We start from the raw sequence: 14070 nt of genomic DNA, 5'->3' as shown, positions 1-14070 counted from the left end.
ACCCCGGATCTGCCATGTTGGCAGTAGAACCTTAAACTTCCCTGTTGAGATGGAAACTTTTACTGTGCGTGTGTGATTTTGTGTATCTGTGTGGAAATGACCTGTGTGTTCACACTGCACTCCAGCAGCCAGGAGATCCGGCTCTCCCATGCTGATGTCATTGAGCCGTGTGCCCAGGCACTCAATGGACAGCGTCTTAAACCAGTCCTCCGCCTCTAGCTCTGGAGAGAGAGAGAGAGAGAGAGAGAGAGAGAGAGAGAGAGAGAGAGAAATACAAACAATGTAGACAAATCTTCTTCCCCAAATTCAAAAGTCAGTGTAAAGCAATCGAGACACTTTCAGACAGGGACAAACTGAAATGTGTTTTAGGCGAGAATTCAAAACTGCTGCATCTTAGCAGCTAATTATGTTGCCTCCTGCCCCAAATCAAGAGATGACCACAGAAACACCACCCACTTCTAACAACTAAACACCCACCTAGATCAATAGCTTCCTGTAAATATGTAAATATGTCAGAGTTATAACAATGTGGTAAAGATTTTGCTGTGAAATTGTACTTCTCGTGCCTTATTCACTTCATGTTTAAGTTGGTGTTCACGTTATAGTTTATGTTGTGCCGGTTATTGTTAATTTCCTTTTCTTTATATATAATCTGGCAATATAAGCAATGTCGGGTCATGCCAATAAAGCTCTTTAAAAGGCATACTATGCAGTTTCCATTTTTGTCAAACAGCGACTCCTAAAGTCGCTGTGGAGTACTTGTATTTAACGTTACCTTTGCTGCTTTTTAGCTCTCACCAACGAGTGAAAGCCTGACCGAGTGGGACTCTTGTCCGGTTCCTCACGCGGTCAGTTTCTCGTTTTCTTTTCCTTGTCTCTTCTGACCGCGCTTTCGTCATTTTCTTCGTCGACTCGGCCATGATTCACGTCTGAAATGCGTGCTAGTGTCTTCCATAGAGGCAGCTGCTTATATGTTGTTGATGTACGTGAGGTCGTGCCGTAAGGCAAGTCGTGATTCTCGCGAGATTTGGCGGGGCGCTACCTCTCAAACCTGCATTCCTGGTTTTGCCAGCGGCGGTGCCAGTTTGTTTACCATCGAAATGACTTCGAAGCTGTTATTTTAAGGTACAAATCTTGCATAGTGTGCCTTTTAATTGAAATTGAGAGCGCGAGAGAGAGAGAAAAACTTTCTTTGACTATTGAAACTTGGCATGGCAATAAAGCACCTTTGAATTGAATTGAGAGACAGAGAGAGAGAGAGAGAGAGAGAGAGAGAGAGAGAGAGAGAGAGAGAGAGACATAGAGAGAGATGACATCTACTAGAAGTGGGCGATAAGGGTCAAGTCCTGACAATACGGAGCTGTCCCTCTGTTTGTTTGTGTGTGTCCATACGTTACCTGATTCACAGGTGAAGGTGCGTGACGTGTCGTCTGTAAACACAATGGCCACCGCCTGTCGCTTGGTATCTCGGGGCAGCCGTGTGATATTCTTGACGTTGCTAATCTCTGTCACCTAGGTAACGGATTGAAGGTAAAAAATGGTTACCAAAGTGGAAATCAGGGCTGATTATTTCACTTGTTACGGTTCGATTAAAGGGATGACACCTCAGTAAAACCCATCATGTTCAGGCTGAAATGGTGACTTGAAAAGAGGTCGAGACAGAGCAGTGACTTGACACCTTTCTCCTGAAGATAACCCAAAATATACAGCTCAAACTATCACATTCATCACCATGCCTTGAGGTGGAAAATATTGTGCCAACATTGAAAATACAAGGGGGGAAAAAAAGATGAAAAACAGAACAAAGTCACTCGACAACTTCCCTTTAACTCCACTGGTGTAAAAGTGGAAGGTCAAGTGAGGGAGAGGTGATGATGATGAAGAGTGAAAGATGAGTGAGTTCTGAGAGAGAGAGAGAGAGTGTGTAGTAAAAGAGAAGAAGAAAGGATGTTGATTCTCGCTGAGCTCAGAAGTAAAAGAATCAAGACTTTAATGTGAAGGCTGACTGTTTTCATCCCTGTCAGTGTGTGTCTGTCAACTCTTTAGCTTTGGTGTTTTCTCCTGCAGAGTATACTTGACGCACGCGCGCACGCACGCACGCACACACACAAACACACACACACACACACACACACACACACACACACACACCTTAGGAAAGGCTCTGATGTAGGCAGACTTCTCATCAGGGTATTTCTCCAGACGACGAGGTCCTTTGCTGGATGACTTCTTGAAAACCAGCCAGCAACGCCGATAGATCTGTAACACACACACACACACACACACACACACACACACACACAACATTATTACAATATTACATATTTTTTAAATCTTATGTGACAGAACCAAAACAAGTCCTATACATCGAGGTTTGTTGGGAGAGGAAGTCACTAATAACTAGTAACAGAAATAAAAAGGCCTACAGTAGACTGTCTTATTAAAGGAGTACATATTGTGTGCTATCATAATGTGGACTTGCTGACATGATGCAATGTGTTTTTCTGTTACCTCATTATTCCTTCATTTATCGTATTATTTACCGAGCTGAGAACAGCTGTATCACACATGTTATGGTCGTTAATACAACAAAAAAAATGTCAAAAGCATTGCATTTAACCCTTGTGTTGTCTTTCCCTCGACAATGATAAAAACACATTTGTTGTTCTTATCTCAATGTTTTGTTGCTTTTTTTAAGTTTTTTTTCAACATTTTTATCATTTTTCCCCCGCAATGTCTTTGTCCCTGTTGTTGACGTTTTGTCACTTTTTCGACGTTTTAGCTGGTTTTTCCAAAGTTTTTGACGCCTACTTCCGGTGTTTTTGAAGTTTTTGTTTGTAGTTTTTGTCACTTTTTTCCAACATTTTTTACGTTTTTTTCGTCTACGTTTTGTCGCCTTGGTCGACATTTTCGACGCTTATCTTTCGACCTCCCATATTTCTGATATAAAAAAAACAACTTGGAAACGGGTCAAATTTGACCCCAGGACAACATGAGGGTTAAAAAAGACAACAACAAAAAACTGTTTGGTGCGAGGGTTGTAAATGTTCTCGCTAGTGATGTGCATCATGCACTCCCCATAGACTTCAATGTAACTTGCAGTTATTTAAGGAAAAATGTTTACGAATACCCTCAAGACGTGCACACATTACCCCCGTTCTTTACACTCTCCATTGGCTCCACCGGTGCATTTTAGAATCAATTTTATGATTTTAACCCTTAGTGAGCACAACAGGTCCTTGCGGTCATCGAAGCACCTCATTTTAGAAGTCCCACGGTCGAGGTATAAACTGTGGGCTGATCTGCCCCGAGACTTTGGAACAGGTTACCCCTTGACATTTGCACTATTACAGACCTAGCTCTTTTTTTTTTTTACCTCAAAACACATTTATTTAGAATGTCTTCTAATACATAGTAGCGCTGTGACATTTTCATTTCTTCCTTCTGCTTTTACTTAACCTTTGACGTTATTTTTTATTCTTTTCTGATTTTACTGTATGCTTTGTTTAATTCTTGTTCCTTGATGTAAAGCACTTTGGATACCGGCTGGTTGCTGTGAATGGCTACACCGTTAAATATTGAGTGATTGATTTGCTTCACTGGTGATCCCTTACACCTCCCTTCTGCCTTCAGTTGGGTACTTCCAAAATGTACCCAAATGAGCCTGAAAAGACCTGAGAACAAGGCTGTGAACTAGTTGTTGAGGCTATGGGTTTTATGTGAAGATGGAGAGAGCAATGCAGTGAAACGTTGTCCAGTGGAGAAAAAGTGACTCGCAGCTCTTTCTAAAAACTCACTGCATGTCCTTTGGCTGCTGCTCTGTGATGTCTAGAAAACACTACATAGACAACTAACTGAGCTTGGAGGCGCAGAAATGCAGCCTTTTTAAAAATAATCATCACTTGCAATAAGCTAATTCCATGTGACTTTTTGGTTTAAATTGAGGTATTCATACAGGGTAAATTTGCAAGGCAGGACTTCCCATGATGCTGAACCAACTGTCTTAAAGACGTAAGATAGGCATTCAAAATAAATAGGCTAAATGCATCTTTCAGAAAAGGAAGCTGATGGATATGAATATCTTCAGTTAATGAGATGCGACACTTCTTGATAAATAATTCTGTGTTGCTACTGCTGTGGCTGGAACAGTGACTCATGCAGCACGGAGGGGTGTGAAAGAAGAAATATACATAAATAACACAGCAGTACTAATGTATCACATGTCATCCTTTCAAATCCCTTCTCCTTCTAATATCTTCTCAATCTACAGTCTGAAATTTGGTTTTTGAACCCACATTTTGTTTTTTTACATTTGAAATATACGGAAGAGGATTTAGGGCCAATGTGAAACATGTATTTGAGAAGATATTCTGATTTTATTCTCAGGATTCTGACCTTATTTCTCATAATTCTGACTTTAAACTCAGAACTCAAATACATTTTAATTTTCACATGTGGCTAAACTACTCTGAGCACACACTTAAAAATGACGAAATACTGATTTCAGTTGAACTGAAGGGCAAATGTAGCCTGGCTCTGCCCTCCTACATACCTCCGCTCAATTTTCATTTTCCTTTAGAACTCCGTCTGAGTTTGCGGTATATTCTTGGGTTTTCTCTGGCCAAATATTTGGCGGTCCAATCAGCAAACAGAGGGAGTGGCTGAGAGAGAAGCCATTCAGTCCGTTGTGGCAATGCTGCCGAATATCCAGAAGTTAAAGCCCGAGCAAGAACAATATTTGCTGAATTTTGTTGGTGGCCATGATGTTGTTGCCCTCCTCCCCACGAGGTTCGGGAAAAGTCTGATTTTCCAGCTCGCTCCGTTAGTGGTGAAGGAGTTGGCTAAGGCTAACGCTAGCGATGCTAATACTGAATTTAAGCATTGACCGTATATAAACTGGACCAACAGATCCCGTTGCTCTGGACGGAGACCAGTAAAGGATATTAGAAGCACTTTTCCGGTGAGCGCTGAGCGTTACTGCGCAGCCTCCAATTGAGAGAGATGACGTAAATGTGACGTGAGCAACCCGTCTGAAAGTTGGAAGTCTTCTGGTAGCTGTGCCAAGAGAAATCTCAATCATTCCCAATCTAGCAGAGACGGAGAGCGTAGGTATATGTAAGGAGATAACATAGGCACCGGCTAATTATTGCTAACTAAAATGCTAGTTAACATTAGTAATTAATTAAACTTAAACAGCTAATGTGAGTCGAAACTGCCTGCGAGCTTCTCCTGTACTATACGGTAATTCCTCTATGAGACAGTAAGTCGCGTGGTTATGACACAATCGTTAGCCTATTTTTACAAAAACGTCTGCTACGGAGCCATAACGTGAGATATAAGGTAATTGAGCCTTTTATACATTGCCGTGTTTCTTTAGAAATAAACAATGGACAAATAAAGTTATTCGCTGTCAAAGTGACGTCAAAATTAATGGCAGTCAATGGAATGCTAACGGCGGGTGAGTTCTTGTTAGCATAAAAATGGCGCCATAGGATCTACGGGTTGTTGACAGATGCTTACCCCTTTGAATATAAGCCGACAGTTGTTGTCGGTCTCCCCTCTTGTTGCACATGCGCATGACATACGTCACGACCAAACGTTAGCGATTGGTTATGGCAGATCCAGAGTGGCTCTGGGCAGATCCAATAGTTTTAAACTTCAACAGAGTACCCGCCTTCAAGGAAGTTAACACTTGTCAATGGAGAGTGGCCAGACTCTCTGTACAAATGAAATGTCCCAGAGTCTGGTAGGACCAGGCTAGGGCAAATATGTGATGAAGAAGAAAAACAGCCAGCCATTACTCAAAATGCCCACGTATCCATTTAGGTCTAGTGCCGACACGGCACTTGAAGGTTACACTAGCTCCGTGCCTGGCCTAACGTCATCATTTCCTCATGTGTTAATGTAAGCGAAGCCCTCTGGAATAACAGAAACCCCAAACTGTTTCACATCAGTTTCACCTTTGAAGATGTGAGAAGGGAGCAATTAGCACTCGCCGCTCCCTCCCACCCCCTTCGCTGCCTCCTCTCTTTAACTTCACTTAGCACTTCCCACTGCTGAGACCCGTTTATTTCAAACACAGGATGGGGAAGCGATATCGGGGAAGGAAAGATGAAGGCGAGGAGGGAGAGGGATGATGTGGAGGATGGGCTATAAAGAGATAGTAGACATGAAAGCAGAAGGGATGTACATGGAGAAAAACAAAAACTTTGGCTTCCACCAGACATTAATTATTAATTTGACACATATTCATGCTGCATCCCCCTAACACTTCCCCTTCACAGTTGCCAACACCTGTCCAAAACAAATGAAAACTGAGATTGGCTGACAAGTCTTTTTTTCTTCTTCTTTTTATTACACCAATAACAAAGCTGCAGAAATAAATAATAAGAAACCAAAAATAGAATAGAATAAAAATATAAACTATACAGAGTATTTGAAGACATAATGACATGATAAAGTGAGTGGTGCTGATGAAGTAATACTGGTGTGATAGAGTAGAGTCAACAGGTCTATCTAAACAGTGATTACCAGACTAATATATATATATATTGCTAATTTCATTAATTTCTTTGACATGCGATTAACGCACACACGTTCTGGGATTTGGGCCTCGGGCCGCGCCGTAGTTTGGGAAATCAGGAAGCGACCACTTGAGTATGAAAAACATCCCTTTTAAAGTACATATAGAACGGATAAAAAAGTGTGATTAATCGCAAGTTAACTATGGACAATCATGCGATCAATCGCAATTCATTATTTTAATCGACTGACAGCCCTAATATAATGTATATGGTGGTAGATTGCAGGGAGAGGTGAGGGGAGTGGTAATTGAAGGAAGGTATTTTGCAGCCTTTGGCTCCACCCCCAAGCCTTATATGGACTTCCTGCCCCAACAAGGAGAAGCTGGGATTAATTGAGTGATTAGGTTTGGAGGAAGGGAAGGAAGCGGTTGGACGGAGAGAAAAAAAGAGAACCAGGAAACGAGAGAGGAGAGACTGAGACAGAGTGGTGGAAAGCAGTGAGAAGAATACTGAACTAAACTGTGTGACCTGGACTGGCTGACTACCCCCCTGTGTACCGAACTGTTTTGGATGAGGACCCGCTTGTGAAGACAACGAGAATGGATTGTGGAAGGTGAAGTAGTGTTGAAAATCCCCCTCCTACGCTGGAAATTACCCTTAATAAACTTCCCAACTGTGTTCAACTGTACTCTTAGTGCCGGCTTTTGTTATTGAACTGGTGACATGGAAACCCCACACCCCTGGGCTTGTCACTATATATATATATATATATATATATATATATATACACTCAGCAAAAAAAGAAACGTCCTCTCACTTTCAACTGCTTTTATTTTCAGCCAACTTAACATGCGTAAAACTTTGTATGAACATAACAAAATTCAACTACTAACAACTAAACTGAACAACGTTTCACAGACATGTGACTAACAGAAATGGAAAAATGTGTCCCTGAACAAAGGATGGTCAAAATCAAAAGTTGCAGAACGTTACAGGGAAGACCTTACAGTCCTGCAGGCTCATCCTGACATGACTCTCCAGCATGATAATGCCACCAGCCATACTGCTCGTTCTGTGCGCGATTTCCTGCAAGACAGGAATGTTAGTGTTCTGCCATGGCCAGCGAAGAGCCCGGATCTCAATCCCATTGAGCACGTCTGGGACCTGTTGGATCGAAGGGTAAGGGCGAGAACCATGCCCCCCAGAAACGTCCAGGAACTTGCAGGTGCCTTGGTGGAAGAGTGGGGTAACATCTCACAGCAAGAACTGGCAAACCTAGTGCAGTCCACGAGGAGGAGATGCACTGCAGTACTTAATGCAGCTGGTGGCCACACCAGACACTGACTGTGACTTTTGATTTTGACCATCCTTTGTTCAGGGACACATTTTTCCATTTCTGTTAGTCACATGTCTGTGAAACGTTGTTCAGTTTAGTTCTTAGTAGTTGAATTTTTTTATGTTCATACAAAGTTTTACGCATGTTAAGTTGGCTGACAAAATATGCACTTTATCATTTCTTTGAGGTTGAGTTTCTGACAAAATGATGGATGTAAGGCAATATTCACTCTCCTTGATTGGTCTCCACCAACTCCTGAGGGAAATATCTGTCTCTTTAACTGCTAAATGCTCCACTCTGTTCACCAGCTAGACTGTTTACCAGCTAGACTGGTCCTGTGTCTGTCCGCTGTTGGTGCTGCGCAGGTAGGGTTCAGTGGCTTTATCACAGCTTTGTCTCTGAAAACAGCTGGCTGGTTGATGAGAGCGCTGAGAGTGATGATGTGGCCCACCGAGGGTCTGACCTGGCCGCTGCACACTGACTCAACTCAAACACTGAAGACTTTCTACTCCTGCATCACTGAGAGCATCCTGGCGGGGGAACCTCATCATTTTACTGAACTATTTGTACTGAATTGTGATTGCATGTAGGGCAGGGTATCGTTCAAAGATTTTTGATACTGATACCGTGACCTCGATATCCATTTAACAAAAGAAATGACAACATTACGGTATGCTGTAGTGAAGCCTCTCAAAATACAACAACACACATGAGCCCCGCCTCTGTGCTCAACGTAGAGTTTTTCCTGCATGCATCTACGACATGCAGACAGCCAATCAGCAGCATTATTAGATCTTGGTAGAAGCATGCTGCATGCTTATTGGCTCACTGACTCTGATGAGATTTCCTCCTTAGGTATTGAATATGGGTATTGAATGACGAGGCATTTTTCTGATAATCCATACCAAGGAGGCAATTCGCTCGGTGCCTAAAAAGTATCGAAGTTCAGTACCCAGCCCTAATTACATGTGACAAATTAAATGGATTGATTAATTGACTGATTGACTGATAGCTGATTGACTCATACTGTTAGTGAAGGAGACATCAACAGGCACAGGTCAGTGTTTTTTATTTTTATCCAAATAATAATAATAATCTAGTGATCTTGAAACAAAACATATACTTTGTCCACAGTTCAACTCCACCTGAAAAAATTATATTCAAATCTTAACCATACAGAATAATCAATACAATAGGAGCCAATAAACAAGTTGATGGGAAAGGAACAGGACAGGGTAAACGCAGTCTGTACATGTCTTAACAAAGAAAGGAATGCATTTGTAGCCTGTAATTCATTATTAATGGTGAAGTTGAAATTCAAGAGGCAGACAATTTTCCAGCAGAAAAACTGACAACAAAGTAGCAAATTGCGTGACCTCAGAAAAGTCTGTGTCCAGTGGAATATATGATGGACCTCTGATCAACAGTAAATCTCTGTCCCTGTGTTTAGGCTTCATGGATTTCATTTTGGCAATGTTAAAGCGTAACTCTCGCCAAAATGCATGATCGACACTTTTTTGACTGGCAAGATGGCGGCGAGTGGAAAAACCAACTGCTAAAGTGAGTTGTTCAAAACCTTTCTTTTTAGTAAACTCTGTACACAAACAATGTTCTCAATGCTCGAGTTCATGTGTAGAGCCCCTGGTGATACTTCGAGCAAAGTTTCATGTTGTGTTGAGCCTTCTTAGTGTTTTAAAAATAGCTATTTTGATGCGATCATAGTAGTGCCCCTAGCACTCCCATTCAAAAGGCCATTTGACCGAAAAACGAAAATACGGTCAATCTTAAAAGTGGCATTTCCGTCCGAAAGTTTGACAGGGGTACATTCACAAAAAGACCCTAGGTTGCATTTTGGCGAGAGTTACGCTTTAACTACTAAAATATAGCTTAAGACATACTGTATAGAAGCCTAATGTAAGCCTTACATTATGGAGAGGGCTGTCCCAAACGATTATTTTTTAAACAATTAATCTAGCGATTATTTTTTCGATTAGTCGACTAATCGAACGATTAATTTTTCGATTAATCTAACGATTAATTTTTCAATTAGCGATTATTTTCCCATTGCTCAATTATTAACAATTTTACACAAAACAAATTTCAATAAGGTTCAAATCTCTATTTTTTTAAAATTGTTTAACACTGCACTGTTGAAGTAAAATGAATTTTTAGTGCAACCTGAAGCCAGATGTAGGCTATCAATCCAACAACAAAATAAAGTCACTTTCAGGAGGAATACAAAAACAAAAACATAAAGTAAACAGAGCAAGTGCAAAAAGAGCAGCCTGTATTTGCTTTTTTAAACAGTAGGTAAAATAATGAATACGCTCTTGTTTAACATCCAAGCTCTTCTCCCTTTAATTTAACTTGAATTATTTGTATCTAAAGGCTGGTTAAGAACTGTAGGGAGGAGACGTTGGACACCAGGCGGGAGGGCATGAGACCAGATGGCATGACACGGGAGGCTCCAGGCTGCAGCCATACAGTCTCAAAGTTTTCCCAAACTTGCGATCTTAAAGAGGCCAGCGGGTCCTCTAACTCTCGTGGGTCGTCACTACTCGCCATACTCGTCCTTTCGTGCTGCTATCTTTGACTCACTCACTGGACCGTCGACCTGACAAAAAACTGCATGTAGGCGGAGGAGCTTGGATAGCTTCAGAGTTAAGGCGGCGCTACAGATTAGGTGTCCCTTGAACCCGCGTATCTAACAGTAGTTCCGCATTACATTAATTCATTTGCACGCAAGTTTTATTTATTTATTTTATTTAGTGTCGAATAATGCGTCTACGCAAATTATTTGTGTCGACGCATTTTACGTAATCGATGACGTCGACTATGTCGACGAATCGTCCCAGCCCTAATTATGGACAAAGTTGCAAATGAAGAATACCACTGCAATATTTAGTCAAAAATCATGGAGGAATAAGAGGGAGAACTACAGCAAGCTAAAATAGCGGTTTCGGGAGTGGTATGAATCACCAATAAGCTGTAATTGCATTGCACGCACGCACACACGCACACACACACACACACACACACACTGACAAAGAGAGTGAGTGTGAGAGAGAGAGAGCGAGAGCAAGAGAGAGAGAAAAGGCAATATATTTAGCAGCTGTAGTAAATTGACTTACAATTAAAAAGCCCATAACATTTTGTCAAAGGAAATACAGAGAGGCTGCAGGGAGGGAGGAAGAGACGGAGAACAGAACAGAGGACAACAGCAAGAGATAATGAAGCAATAATGAAGGAAAGACAGTGTGTACTAGTACAAGACTGCGGAGGAGGGCGTGTTGGGGAGGTTTGTGACTGAGAGAATACAGAGAACAAGACAGTGGTCAGGGTACAAAGGTAGTGGAAATGAACATCAGTCAACACAGCCGTTTTCTCTTTACAATACAACGTGCTTAACATAGGGGATAGAAGCAACACAATGAAAATGTGTGAAATATTTAATTCATTCATTACAAATACATAGCTTTTTGCAAGGTAAAAGACATAATAGAAATTCAAATGTGTATGGAAAGCAGTTTATTGAATAAACACCCGCCAAGACATAAAAACTCCGGGAAGTGAAGTGTGATACCACCACCAATGTGGACTTGATTTGTTCAATCAAATAGAAAACAAATGTGCTGTGAAATATGTCCAGATCCTGCTTCTGATTTCGATTTCGTCAAAATCAAAAGCTCATTTCGATCCATTTTCAATTTAAAATCGAAATCGTGACACCCCTATGCACAACCATTACAGAAGAAACAGCTGTAAAGTGATCAATACAATCGTACGAGATTCACAAACACCCCAAATTACTCTGTATTAAACGAATTGGATACATTACTGTAGGTAATGTATCTACAGTTAATGTAGAGTACCATGTAAAGCGCTATATAAATAAAATATATTATTATTATTATTATTATTAGGTACAAACCAATGTGGAAAGTCTAGAGGAGCCATTCATCTGAGCCAGCTGGACCAGAGGAAGTCTCTAACAAGCTGCTAAAACCACAGATCTATTAGCAACTTCATTAAGTGAGATTTTGGATATGAACACTGGATCATATGTAGTAAGTAATAAAAACAGTTTACAGTGAGGCCTGTAGGTCGTGGATGGGGGAGATGAGGGGGACAATCAAACTCAGCTGCAGACTAGCAAACAATCCCAGAGTCAAAACAGCAGTAGGCACGCCGGGACACAGCGTGTTCTGAAAATCTTTTTAAATATAAAAGTGGACAGAGATGGAGAAAGAGAGAGTGAAACAGAAAGCCAGGGTCAGGTCGTTTACTTCCGACTGGCTGCTGTTTCCCAGGAGGGCAATACGTCATGTTCCACCCCCTGCTGCCACAGTAACCACCCACCTAATTATGCTGCCACGGCAACCAAACCATCCCGCTGCCACAGCATCACAATCCTGCTGAGTGCGCATTTCTTCATCAGCCCATCTGACGTGGACAAAGGAGAGTGGTGTGTTTGGTGTGTTTGGGTGCGTGCGTGCTTAAAGTCCAACTGAAATCACAACAATAATCACATCACATCACAATCACTGCAGAAAAAAATCATCTCAGAGTGACTTTCAGGTTTACTGTTACTATTTGTATTACTGAAAAACAAAGAAAGAAGTACACACAAACATATATCACAGATGCTCCTTTAGAGTGGGTGGGCTGGCACCGAGGATAGGCTTGGGTGATCTCTAATATTTTCAAATCTGATCGCCAGTCTGACAAGCTACAACACGTAATTGGACATAACCGGAACACTGGCTCGGCTGATGTGCTGACGTGCTACCGCGTTGATAGCGTCTTGCTTCGGTAGCTTGACGCAGTTATTTTTGTCATATTCTTCATTACAGCGGCTAATCATCCACTTTATATTTAAACCTAACGTTACGCTAGTTCACTCAAGCACTCATAGCGATCTCCTTTTAGCGACTTTCTCGCTAATCCCACGGTTGTTTACACGCTGTCAGCTCTGTTAGCTACTTTAGTTTAGCAGTTAGCGGTGGCACTTTCTCACTCACTCTCCGGCTCACTGTTGATCTGCGCATCAAATTTAGCCATTCCTTTGCCTCCTAATGTAGTTATTGTACATGTAATAGTAACTGTGGTTTATTTGTCGTTTTAGAGGTGAAGCTCCGCACCAGGGACACTCGACCGTTAATGTTAGCTGCTGTTAGTCCTTAGTGTGATGGAATTTTCAGAAACAACGTGGTGTGGTTTGATGAGAGAAAGGGAAAGCTTAGACAACATCGTGCCATTCATAGATCACAGGTCAGGGCACAAGAATGTTTGGCCAGTCTCTAATAACCAAACCTGTTCATGTAGAATTATTGTTTGTCTCTCTACAGATTCAAGGAAAGTAGACAGCTGTATGATAAGTAGGGGTGGGAATCACTACCCACGATACGGCATGTAAAGACAGTGGAAATGGTTGTGGACTTCAGGAAGAACTCAGCCCCACCTGCCCCCGTCACCCTCTGTGACTCCACAATTGACACTGTGGAGTCTTTCCGCTTCCTGGGAACTATCATCTCCCAGGATCTCAAGTGGGAGCTGAACATCAGCTCCCTCATCAAGAAAGCACAACAGAGGATGTACTTCCTGCGGCAGCTGAAGAAATTCAACCCGCCAAAGACAATGATGGTGCAGTTCTACACAGCCATCATCGAGTCCATCCTCACATCCTCCATCACCATCTGGTACGCTGCTGCCACTGCCAAGGACAAGGGCAGGCTGCAGCGTGTCATTCGGTCAGCTGAGAAGGTGATTGGCTGCAATCTGCCGCCGCTCCAGGACCTGTACGCCACCAGGACTCTGAAGCGAGCTGGAAAGATTGTGGCCGATCCCTCCCACCCCGGCCACAAACTCTTTGAGTCACTCCCCTCTGGCAGGAGGCTGAGGTCCATCAGGACCAAAAAATCATGCCACAACAACAGTTTTTTCCCCTCCGCCACTAGCCTTATCAACAAGGCCCGAGACCCACCCTGACACTCTCCACACCCCACCTCTGGCTCTACATGCCACTGTACTTACTCTGCTGTACTGCTCTTTCTAGTTTTATTTTTAATATATACTGTGTGTGTGTATATATATATATATATATATATATATATATATATATATATATATATATATATATATATATATATATATATATATATATATTACTTATATTGTTTATATTCTAATACTTGATTTTCTTAACCTTCA

The 14070-nt window shown here is 41.8% G+C and overlaps 1 protein-coding gene across 2 annotated transcripts in view; it reads right to left on the bottom strand.

Annotated features, from left to right (window-relative positions):
• The window catches only part of dok4 (docking protein 4), an 89241-nt gene that overhangs the window by 13756 nt on the left and 61415 nt on the right, over positions 1–14070 (bottom strand). For both annotated transcript variants that reach the window (XM_031292738.2, XM_035999887.1), the window contains 3 exons: positions 2152–2259; positions 1398–1512; positions 102–221 (listed from right to left, as the gene is read on the bottom strand). In XM_031292738.2, coding sequence (XP_031148598.1) covers positions 102–221; positions 1398–1512; positions 2152–2259 — 343 coding nt within the window. The remainder of the gene's footprint in view (positions 1–101; positions 222–1397; positions 1513–2151; positions 2260–14070) is intronic.

The sequence above is a fragment of the Sander lucioperca genome, chromosome 3, assembly GCF_008315115.2.
Source record: "Sander lucioperca isolate FBNREF2018 chromosome 3, SLUC_FBN_1.2, whole genome shotgun sequence".
NCBI lineage: Eukaryota > Metazoa > Chordata > Actinopteri > Perciformes > Percidae > Sander > Sander lucioperca.
This window is presented reverse-complemented; position numbering and strand designations above follow the sequence as displayed.